Consider the following 11,527-nt stretch of genomic DNA (forward strand, 5'->3'; position numbering starts at 1 on the left):
CACTACATACTTTATTCAATTATTCATACTTGCCCAAATAAAATAGATATCAAGTATTCTATTACCATTTACCATGTAAGCTACAAAGCAATACAAAAACAATTTGTTATTGCAATTTTGCATGTAATAAACTTTTATGGTTGGAAATCAGAAACACAACAAAAGCAAATGATGCTGTGAAGTCCTGAAAAGGAAGACCAAGGTTCACAATACTAGATGTTACATTTCATTTCATACAATGCAAACAAGATCAACATGCAACTATCCCATAAAGTGCTGTGTGCAAAGTCAACAAAGAAATATAGCAACTGTCATTTGTACATAATATGTTTTGGATGAGATAGATGAAGGTAACTGACAATTTGCCCAATGACATTCTCCCATACTCTTGTATGTATCTGTATCACAGTTACCAGTGTATACACCAGGATTCTGTTTGTCAAATGTCAATCCCGGTATTCCAGATGAAACAATCCCATTTCCTTGATCGCAATGATCTGTAATTTTGACTGGATTGTTGAGTATTGCTCCACGCCATGACTTTCCCAGTTCAGAATTACGATCACCACGATATGCATACACAACTTCTCCTTCGTGATAAGCAACTGTCAATTGAACATTACCAGGAACATTATCTTTGTTACCCACATTACACCAACCATCAGACAGATCAGTACATGGACGATCGACTGAACTGAAAGTACGCATGTCATCAGTTGGATTTCCAACTTGAAAATATGAGTGTTTCCACACAAGTGCACACCCACTAGAGATCACAGAATAATCACAATAAACCTAAACAAATATTTCTTAGTCAGCAAATAACAAAGTGTGATAACTACCAACATGGATACCTTTACAAGTGAACGAGAATTGACGTTATGCACAAACTGAACAGAGTCGATCTTATGTTCAACTGCAGAACAAGATTTGTATGATTTCCACCATCTAATAGAAACAATAATTTACGTGTTAAACCTTGAATTCAATAAAAGCAACTTACATCTCAACCCACTGCTCAGAATCACAAAACAGCAAAGATCTATTAGTACTGTGGTAGAACAAATAACCTAATGTGCTCATGTTGCATGTATCAGCTTCATCACCAACTGGAACCCTGGGAACCTAATGAGTGCAACACAACTTGTGATACAGATAGTTAAATTTGTCTTTTTGTTTAAATTAAAACAAAATAAAACATTAAATTTAAATTTATCAATTGTATGGCATAGTTTGTATTATGTCTATTATCTTTGTTAAAACATTATATTGTAGCGGACAGAAGCCGTATAATTTGTACACCTCACTAATTAGCTAGTGTGTTGTGAACCTCGTGACTTTTGTGTCATTTTTTACCGGCTTTGGGCAGTTGTGTTTTCTCGTTGTGTCAAGTAGTTAGCCTTTTGCTACATTGGTGACCCTGAAGCCAGGAACGTTGTTTCATGGCACACGAAGAACATGCGATGTTGCTCAAGCTGCCAACTTTCTGGACTTCCCAGTCGGAGGTTTGGTTTGTACAAGCCGAAGCTCAGTTTGAACTCCACAGGGTGACAGCCGACGAGATGAAGTATTTCTACGTCCTTGCGGCCTTAGACCAGGAGACAGCAACGAGGGTTCTAGATCTCATTCGCCGCCCTCCAAATGAGGACAAATACAAAGCACTAAAGGACCGACTAATTGACACATTCGGCTTAAGCAAACACGAGAGGGCTTCTCGTTTGCTCCACTTTCGCCTACTAGGCGACTCAAAACCCTCTGCGCTGATGGACGAGATGCTAGCGCTCCTCGGCGACCACACTCCGTGTCTACTCTTTGAGCAACTTTTTCTAGAGCGTCTGCCCGAGGACATTCGCATCCAGCTGGTGGATGGAAAGATTGAAGACCACCGCGCACTAGCAAGACGGGTCGACGCTCTCTGGTCAAGCCGCGATATGGAGCCATTTACAGCGAGCGCCGTACAGCGTAGACCACTTGCCACGAGACAAAAGCAGACAACGTCAGGGACAAGACAGAAGCAGACAACGTCCGGGACTTCTGGTTTCGACACCCCGGATTCTAACCGTTTGTGTTATTACCATCGCATCTTCGGCGAGGCAGCTCGACAATGCAAGCAACCATGCAACTGGTCGGGAAACGACAAGGTCGGTCGCTAGTGGCCGAGGCGACCGGCCATAATCGTGGCCTTCTCTTCCTACGTGACTCAGTTTCCAAGAGGCAGTTTCTCATCGACACTGAAGCAGAAGTCAGTGTTCTTCCTGCTACTGGATTGGACACGCGTACGAGGCAACCAGGACCACCGCTACTGGCAGCCAACGGTAGCTCAATCAGGACGTATGGAACTCGCAAACTCTCTTTTCATTTTGCTTCAAACAGATATCAGTGGTCGTTTATAGTCGCCGATGTGACTCGTCCTCTGCTAGGAGCTGATTTCTTGCGCTCCAACTCTCTACTAGTTGATATGAATGGAAACGTCTTGTGGATGCAGCAACTTTCCACTCTGCTCCACTTATGCAGACCTCGACCAAAACTCCTGCGCCTCACCTTGATGCAATTTCAACTTCTACCGACAAGTATGACATATTGCTGGCGGACTTTCCAGCAATCACGACACCTAACTTTGTCCAACAACCTACCAAGCATGGTGTGGAGCATTTCATCACTACCAAAGGTCCACCAGTTCATGCTCGTGCCCGTCGCCTGCCTCCAGATAAACTAGCAGCTGCTAAGGCGGAATTCTGCAGTATGGAATCCATGGGCATCATATGCAGATCGTCCAGTCCTTGGGCATCACCATTGCACATGGTGCCAAAATCTTCAGGAGGTTGGCGCCCCTGTGGAGACTACAGGCGCCTCAATGAAGCTACTGTTTCAGATAGATATCCAGTGCCTCACGTGCAGGATTTCTCTTCTCACCTCGAGGGTATGAATGTATTTTCTAAAGTCGACCTTGTTCGAGGCTATCACCAGATTCCTGTGGCTACTGAAGACATTCCCAAAACTGCTATCATCACTCCGTTTGGACTTTTTGAATTTCTCAGAATGCCGTTTGGTCTGAAGAACGCTGCTCAAGCTTTCCAACGCCTGATGGACACTGTCTATTACGGTTTATAGTTTGTTTTTGTCTACATCGATGACATCTTGGTGGCCAGTAAGGACATTGAGACTCACAAGCAACACCTTTGCTTGCTGTTCCAGAGACTCCAAGAACACGGCCTGGTGATCAACGTTTCCAAATGTCAATTTGGACGTAACAGTCTGGACTTCTTAGGCCATCGCATTACTCGTGCTGGTATCATGCCACTTCCTGAAAAAGTAGACGCCATCACCCAACTCGGCCAACCAACCACAGTCAAGGGCCTGCAAGAATTTGTGGGTATGGTCAATTTCTACCGCAGGTTCATTCCAGCCGCAGCTCATACAATGTTACCACTGTTTGAGGCATTATCAGGAAAACTGAAGACGCTGACCTGGGATGAGACCATGGTGAAAGCTTTCCACGACACTAAGAAAGCTTTGGCAGACGCAACTCTACTTTCACACCCGCATCAGGATGCACAGATTTCACTCACCACTGACGCTTCAGACCTGGCAGTAGGGGCTGTTCTTCAACAGTTTGTAGACGGTGTCTGGATACCCCTAGCTTTCTTCAGCAAGAAACTAAGACCACCTGAAAAGAAGTACAGTGCTCTTGATCGTGAACTGCTCGCTCTATACTTGGGAATACGGCATTTTCGCTACTTCCTAGAGGGTCGACAATTTATTGCCTTCACCGATCACAAACCCCTCACTTTCTGTATGTCAAAAGTGTCAGACCCTTGGTCAAACTGCCAGCAACGTCAACTTTCATACATTTCTGAATTCACGACTGACATCCGACATGTACAAGGGAAAGACAATCCTGTAGCAGACACGTCGAGAGCCACCATCGCGGACGTACAACTGGGAATTGAGTACGGTGCCATGGCAACAGCCCAACAACAAGATACTGAAGTACAGGCCTATCGCACAGCAACGTTGTCGAGTCTACAAGTAGAGGATATTCCTTTTGGAACCCAGGGTGTTACACTGCTGTGTGATATGTCAACCGGCCAGCCTAGACCGATCGTACCTGCCAGTTGGAGACGCCAAGTTTTTGACCTGATCCATGGTCTATCACACCCTTCTGTGCGCACTACAAGAAAACTTGTAGCCAACAAATTTGTATGGAATGGCTTGCAAAAGCAGATAGGAACCTGGGCCAAGCAGTGAATTGCTTGCCAGTCTTCCAAGGTCCAAGCACACATCAGGGCCCGTCTGGAGTAGTTCAGTGTCCCACATCGTCAGTTCGACCACATCCATGTGGACCTTGTAGGACCACTTCCACCTTCCAATGGTTTTACTCACCTACTTACTTGTATCGATCGTTTCTCTCGTTGGCCTGAAGCGATTCCTCTGAATAATACCAACTCCGCCAATTGCGCTCAAGCTCTAGTCTTCCACTGGATTGCTCGTTTTGGCGTACCACTTGGCATATCATCTGACAGAGGGCCGCAGTTCACTTCACAACTTTGGACATCTATTTCTCGGTTGCTAGGTACACAACTTCACCATACAACAGCCTACCACCCTCAGTCGAACGGCCTGGTACAAAGGTTTCATCGCCACTTGAAGTCTGCCTTGCGAGCACGCCTCACTGGCCCCAACTGGGTGCGGGAGCTACCTTGGGTACTTCTGGGAATTAGAACAGCGCCTAAAGAAGACTTGGGGTGTTCCTCAGCGAAAATGGTGTATGGCTCCACTCTTACAGTGCCTGGAGAATTTATCCCTGGCTTTGCTGACACACTCTCTGACACCAGTTTACATCTCCGTCAACTGCGCGACCAAGTACGCTCACTCATCCCAGTTCCGACATCTCAGCAAGGCACCGCAGCTACGTCTGTTCCCCACAATCTGCTGCAGGCCAAGTTTGTTTTCATTCGTCGTGACGCTCATCGCACTCCTCTCCAACTGCCCTATGAAGGCCCTTTCAAAGTCATACATCCTGGCCCCAAAACCTTCCAAGTAGACATTGGAGGCAAGAGCGAAATAATCACAGTAGACCGACTCACGCCAGCTCACATGGACCTGGAACATCCCGTCAAAGTAGCTGAGCCCAGACGTCGTGGACGACCGCCTAAGCATCCACCATCTTCGCCTGATTATGTACCTCGAAACAAAACCTCTAACGGCATTCAACCGCAGAGCACCTGTTCAGGTCGTCAAGTTAAGGTCCCACTGCGTTACATCTCGGTTCTGGGGGAAGTGGTGTAGCGGACGGAAGTCGTATAATTTGTACACCTCACTAATTAGCTAGTGTGTTGCGAACCTCATGACTTTGTGTCATTTTTTACCGGCTTTGGGCAGTTGTGTTTTATCGTTGTGTCAAGTAGTTGGCCTTTTGCTACAATATTATCACTATCAGTGCTGGCCTTACTGCAATTCAATTGTATTAAAATAAAATTTATCTTATATTTCTATATTTGCTGCCCACAGTCCCAAACACCAATGGCATTTGTCAAGAGAAAGTATAGTGATATAGTATCTATCAACTCACAACATGTTTACTGCACACATTCTCACTGCTATACATCTAATAGACATTCACTAGCATTCACGCTAGAAAACATAATCACATGCAAGTTACATATGACCTACAATTCTGGTAATTAGACATACATTAGACAACAGATTGTACTAGACAGTTCATACACATTTGCTTTATGCAAACAAAACATACCTTCAGTTCATTGTATAATTTTGTCACCAAACGTTCAAGTTTCTTTATTTCAGAAAGTGGAGTTAATCCAGGAATGCCTTGCAAACCTTGTGAACCTTTCTAAAACACAAACAAATACTAAAATAAGTATTTCTATTGGATATTACTTGCAATTTTGCCATTTCAAGAAACAAGACTTTCTCTCAAGTAAAACTATCCATCCACATTCACTCGCCCACAAATCCCCCCTGCTTTCAGTTCCAAACAACAGCAATACAAACATTAATGAGTAGAGAAGCACATTACAGTGCTAAACCCTCGGCCAGTGTATGTAATCATATATCCTGTCACCTGATAATGTTTTGAATACTGAGGTTTTAGCTCAACCCACTCGTCTCAGCTAAGGTTTCCAATGCATTCGTTTAGCTAAACAAAGGTGCAAAGCGTCTCCAGACTTGTATACTTACAAGTCAGTTGCGTCATCCGACAAACAGACCCGCCGTCATCAACAATGCATGTTCCCCTTTGCAAATTCCCATGGAGCACCAAATTTCTGTTGAAGACGACACTATAGTGATTTTTGCAGCAAAACCGCGGCTGCTCAGCAACACACACCAAAAAGTCAGGCTGTCAGACTGCAGAATCACTATGAAGAAACACTGTGGAACAAGCAAATGTTACAAGTTGGGTACAGCTACACGTACCGCATGGTGACTGAATCCGGTACATTCGCTCTCTAGACGCCTGGTTGTTGGTAGGAAAAACAAGCACATGCAAATGTAGACTATAGACGTTGTTTCTATGTGCTAAACTCTTATGTAAAGCAAAGGACTAAACACCATGTACAGGATAGACGGCGGATGGCCGGTTCTTGTTACCATCTACCAAACAAAAAGAGGTGGAGGCTTATGATGACACCACTTCTCGTCTATTGGTTGGAATAGTTTCATTTGCATCTACGCTGATCGAGTATAAATACAGTCGCACATCAGACGACTTAAATACCTTTAACCCCAGATATCTGGGCCTCTGGTAATAAACAGTAAACTAAACTTACCTCTCCTTTGTATCCAGGGAATCCTCTAACTCCTTGTAAACCTCTTGGACCCACTGGACCTTCAATACCTTAATCTCCTCTCTGCAAATAAAATTCATTACTCAATATCAATCAACAAATATTATCAACATCATGTCTTCTTACATGACCAACTTCTCCTTTTACTCCATTTTCACCTCTTTGTCCTATGTCACCTCGTTCTCCTTTCAATCCAACAAAACCTCGTAATCCAATGTTGCCTTTTTCTCCTTTTGGTCCAGCCTTGCCTCTCACTCCAGACACACCCTAACACAAAACATTTAAATTGAGTTTGTCTAAATACAGTATAACTAAAAAATTAAGTAAATTATCATCTCACCTTCTCACCTTGCAATCCAATTGACCCCTTCTGACCTGCTGGGCCAACACGACCAGGAAGACCTTGTACACCGACAGGACCCTACAATACATTTTACATTAGATCAAATCTGTCAACACCACAAACAACCATCTGCTGCTCTACTTTACAGACTTTATTTAATTCACATAAACTCACTGGATCTCCAGTCTTTCCAAATGCTCCTGGTAAACCTTGTAAGCCTGACAAGCCTTGTGTTCCTGGTACCCCAGGCATGCCTCTCTGACCCACAGGACCAGGAAGACCTCGAGGACCAGTAACAACAGCTGGATCACAAGAGAATGCTGATGATTTCTAAAATATACAACAAAAACTTTTAGCAGCAATTACTCTTGTGTTTGACTGCACTTTTCAATCAAACTATTTGCTAGAGAAGTTTTGGATGCTACCTCAACACAAAAGATCACTTGAAGCCATGAAAATAACAGCACAATTTCCACAACAAAATGTGCTGCCATCTTGTAGAGAACAAAGAGCTGAAATGCGCAGTAACCTGTTGTTACTTCAATACAATAGACTGACACCCACAACCAGTGAGAACGAGATTACACAGAAATGTTCAGGAAGTTCGCAGTCTCAATTAGTAATCGACAAATCACAATGCAAGATGAGCATCAACTGAATTACCACAACAGCTTCCATCCACGTGAAACACACATGTACCTTCACATGCTCCACACATGACATCATTGCCAGTACGTAATACAATAGTATGCATTACACACCCAACAATTAAACTCGTGTCTACCAAAGTTACCCATTAAAACATACAGCTAATATCTGATTGTTTACATAATTATTAGACTCACCACACCAATTTCCAGTATTTAGCATTTGCTCAAAGTTCAAATATTAAATCAAAATTAAATATCAAAGTCACACTTTACAAGTGTCATTGTTGAAGATAATTAATTGATATAAATATATAAACGTCCAAACCACCACAAGTAAGACAATCACTGGTTGTTCAGTTTTAATAGCCTACACCATTAATATTTGAAATGTAGCTAAAAATAATCACAAAGAAATACATTTCAGCTTTCAGTCATTGTAAGCTCAGTGATCACATTGATGTTTGTCAGTTTGTGATGGCATGAAGAGTGTAGGTAACGTTCTCTAGATTTAACATTAGCCCAACTAAATCCTTACCGTCCATGCAGTTTTAATAGTCTTAATGACTTGCTGGTGTCAAATATTATGCAATAGTCTTCTGTAGAACTTCAACTAGCTCTACAATCTCAATGTGCAAGTGCACATTCTTAGGCACGTGCATGTGCATGCGTGCACTTACACACACACACACACACACACACACACACACACACACACACACACACACACACACACACACACACACACACACACACACACACACACACACACACACCACCACCACCACCACCACCACCACCACCACCACCACCACCACACCTTCCTTTCTTTCTTCTATGCTACTCAGTTACGAGCTAACAACTCCTGAACAATGTGTTACATAAATAGACGAAAAAGAAACTGTTAGGTTGTCTGATCTTGATGTTGATGAGCTTGCACAAGAAAAGCAAGTCCAGCTTTAGATCAACATGTACTCATGACTGGTACACAAAAAGCATCTCAGAGATTGTGGCCTAACTTTTGGAACATTGCTGTGAGTTCAAAATGCAAACATTGACAACCGGTTGAGACATCGTTACAGGAGAGTTGGACAAGATGGGATTATATAGTGAATGCTCAAATGTCCAGTCCTCATGCTCACTCTAGCGAAAGACGAGTACCCACTGATGGACCATTAATTAAAAACAAGACGACCAGTAGACGTCGAGATTCACAGGTTATAGGGTAGTCTTTCCGTTGTGTTTCCAACAAGATATTTCGAATGGTATAGGACCTACTCTAACGGCCAGACACAGGACTGTGTTGATAAACTGATGGTTGAGCTACGAGAAGTAACTCCTGCATAGATTGATCACAACTCACAAATCACTGTAGCCGCTGTCGTTCTTCAAAATAAGCTGGAAACCACAGAGCTCACGTGCATATTAAAAGCTGTGACCACCATCTACATCTGGGGTACACACCCACCACACCACACACACACACACACACACACACACACACACACACACACACACACACACACACACACACACACACACACACACACACACACACACACACACACACACCACTTCAACTTCAACACATATAATCATAAAAAATAAGTAAAACTTGGTTGAGAAATCTGTTCTTGATTTGATCTAGAAATTTAGTGTAGATAAATAATTTTATCTTGTAGACCTACCACTCTGTTCTACTTCAGTGTATGCAGTAGCTCACACAAATGACGAACTCATGATGAACCAGCAAGCATTTTCCAGTGGCAAGACTCATGAACATTTGCCGTCACACAACGTATGCCTAGTAGACGGTCGACATGTGGGTCACGTGACATTAGAAAGTCTTGAAGTTTGGCACTGACTCAGACCGCCGCTATCTTCTCTGCCAAATACCCGTCGTAACTCATTGTCTCACGTTTGCCTAACCGCATGCGCATGCTCTGTGTAACCAAATTATACTTACATTCCTAACAAATTATAGTTTGTCCTCACCACATACTCTAGTCAATTATTCATATTTGCCTAAATAAAATAGATATCAAATATTCTATTACTATTACGATATAAGCTGCAACGCAATACAAAACAATTTGTTTTGCAATTTTGCATGTAATAAACTTTTATGGTTGGAAATCAGAAACACAACAAAAGCCAATGATGTAAAGTCCTGCAAGCCCAAGGTTCACAATACTAGATGTTACATTTCATACAATGCAAACAAGATCAACATGCAACTATTCCATATGCAGTGCTGTGTGCAAAGTCAACAAAGAAATATAGCAACTGTCATTTGCACATGATGTGTTTTGGTTGAGATAGATGAAGGTAATCGACAATTCACCCAGCGACAGTCAGACATTCTCTTGTATGCATCTGTATCACAGTTGTCAATGTATACACCAAGATTCCATTTGTCAAATGTCAATCCCAGTATTCCATCTGAACGAATACTTGGCTCTGGAGGAATCCCATTTCCATTTGTGCAATGATCTGTAATTTTGACTGGATTGTTGAGTATTGCTCCATGCCATGACTTTCCCAGTTCAGAATTACGATCACCACGATATGCATACACAACTTCTCCTTCGTGATAAGCAACTGTCAATTGAACATTACCAGCAACATTATCCTTGTTACCCACATTACACCAACCATCAGACAGATCAGTACATGGACGATCGACTGAACTGAAAGTACGCATGTCATCAGTTGGATTTCCAACTTGAAAATATGAGTGTTTCCACACAAGTGCACACCCACTAGAGATCACAGAATAATCACAATAAACCTACACAAATATTTCTTAGTCAACAAATAACAAAGTGTGATAACTACAAACATGGATACCTTTAATACCTTTACAGGTGAACGAGAATTGACTTTCTGCATAAACTGAATAGAGTTGATCTTATATTCAACAGCAGAACAAGATTCGTATGATTTCCATGATCTAATAAAAACAATAATTTACATGTTAAACCTTGAATTCACTAACAGCAGCTTACATCAGACTGATGATCTTAACCCAATGCTCAGAATCACAAAACAGCAGAGATTTATTAGTATTGTGGTAGAACAAATAACCTAATGTGCTCATGTTGCATGTACCAGCTTCATCACCAACAGACACCCTGGGAACCTAATGAGTCCAATATAAACTTGTGATACAGTAAAGTATCAATTAAATCTGACTTTTTCACTTGATTCAATTTCAATTAAATAAAACAAAGTAAACTGTAAGTTTAAATTAATCAATCTATATGGCATATTTGTATTACTATATTATCCATTACTTAGGGATACTACTAGATATTAGAGCTGTCAGTGTCAAACTTGTTGCAATTCAAATGTGTAATTCCAATGCAAGACATATTCGTTTTGACTAATAATTGTTTGGTGTTGAAATGTTTGCTGTTAAACTATTTGTCTACTGCTAAAGAGTAATTGCTGCTATTAGTGTAATACGTACTGCTTTACCTACAACCCTAGATGAAAAATTATGTATGAATGTCAGCCTTATTACTGCTGCAGAACATACAGATGTAGTTACTAGCAAATTTGCTTAATAGCTATAGACAGCTACTAAAGTTGTACTAGAGTAAAATGAGTTGAAAGTAAACAAGCAAGTAGCCATATTCACAACTTTGAATTTGAACTGCCATTGACTTTAATTAATTGATAAAGATGAAATCATGTTGCCAGGAAATCCTGTGTTTCTACATTTC

The 11,527-nt window shown here is 41.9% G+C and overlaps 4 protein-coding genes across 12 annotated transcripts in view; 2 read left to right on the forward strand and 2 right to left on the reverse strand.

Annotated features, from left to right (window-relative positions):
* Positions 1-203: 203 nt before the first annotated feature.
* On the reverse strand, positions 204-9,705 carry LOC134180452 (inner ear-specific collagen-like). 7 transcript variants are annotated; one of them, XM_062647605.1, is made up of 8 exons: positions 9,523-9,705; positions 7,578-7,664; positions 7,327-7,482; positions 7,158-7,230; positions 6,936-7,076; positions 6,792-6,872; positions 5,756-5,854; positions 1,087-1,125 (listed from the first exon to the last, which is right to left on the reverse strand). In XM_062647605.1, exons 1-5 carry the CDS (start codon positions 9,580-9,582, stop codon positions 6,982-6,984), a joined length of 471 nt encoding a protein of 156 aa, XP_062503589.1. In that variant the 5' UTR covers positions 9,583-9,705; the 3' UTR covers positions 1,087-1,125; positions 5,756-5,854; positions 6,792-6,872; positions 6,936-6,981. The 7 variants fall into 7 exon arrangements, with proteins under 7 accessions (XP_062503585.1, XP_062503584.1, XP_062503586.1 ...); XM_062647603.1 differs by having other exon boundaries at positions 7,150-7,230; XM_062647607.1 differs by having other exon boundaries at positions 7,150-7,230; positions 7,578-7,932.
* On the forward strand, positions 1,443-2,153 carry LOC134179679 (uncharacterized). Its single transcript, XM_062646613.1, has one exon. It carries the CDS (start codon positions 1,443-1,445, stop codon positions 2,151-2,153), a length of 711 nt encoding a protein of 236 aa, XP_062502597.1.
* LOC134180330 (uncharacterized) lies at positions 4,182-5,441 on the forward strand. The gene has a single exon (XM_062647465.1). It carries the CDS (start codon positions 4,762-4,764, stop codon positions 5,287-5,289), a length of 528 nt encoding a protein of 175 aa, XP_062503449.1. The 5' UTR covers positions 4,182-4,761; the 3' UTR covers positions 5,290-5,441.
* A 272-nt stretch (positions 9,706-9,977) lies between the features above and the next one.
* LOC134180328 (collagen alpha-1(XXIV) chain-like) overlaps positions 9,978-11,527 on the reverse strand; it is a 5,584-nt gene continuing 4,034 nt past the window's right edge. For all 3 annotated transcript variants that reach the window (XM_062647463.1, XM_062647462.1, XM_062647461.1), the window contains 3 exons: positions 10,808-10,941; positions 10,650-10,752; positions 9,978-10,590 (listed from right to left, as the gene is read on the reverse strand). In XM_062647463.1, the coding sequence (XP_062503447.1) occupies positions 10,066-10,590; positions 10,650-10,752; positions 10,808-10,941 (762 nt within the window). In that variant the 3' untranslated portion in view covers positions 9,978-10,065. The remainder of the gene's footprint in view (positions 10,591-10,649; positions 10,753-10,807; positions 10,942-11,527) is intronic.

Source organism: Corticium candelabrum, chromosome 5 (genome assembly GCF_963422355.1).
Source record: "Corticium candelabrum chromosome 5, ooCorCand1.1, whole genome shotgun sequence".
In the NCBI taxonomy this organism is placed as follows: domain Eukaryota; kingdom Metazoa; phylum Porifera; class Homoscleromorpha; order Homosclerophorida; family Plakinidae; genus Corticium; species Corticium candelabrum.

Bases quoted from the DNA above. Each gene is read 5' to 3' on its own strand.
- LOC134179679 (XM_062646613.1), top strand. From the start codon at position 1,443: ATGGCACACGAAGAACATGCGATGTTGCTCAAGCTGCCAACTTTCTGG.
- LOC134180330 (XM_062647465.1), top strand. From the start codon at position 4,762: ATGGTGTATGGCTCCACTCTTACAGTGCCTGGAGAATTTATCCCTGGC.
- LOC134180452 (XM_062647601.1), bottom strand. From the start codon at position 1,083: ATGAGCACATTAGGTTATTTGTTCTACCACAGTACTAATAGATCTTTG. The intron at 949-1,003 runs GTAAGTTGCTTT...TGTTTCTATTAG, and splicing joins TCTGAGCAGTGGGTTGAGAT to ATGGTGGAAATCATACAAAT. The intron at 796-854 runs GTATCCATGTTG...ATATTTGTTTAG, and splicing joins ATTCTCGTTCACTTGTAAAG to GTTTATTGTGATTATTCTGT.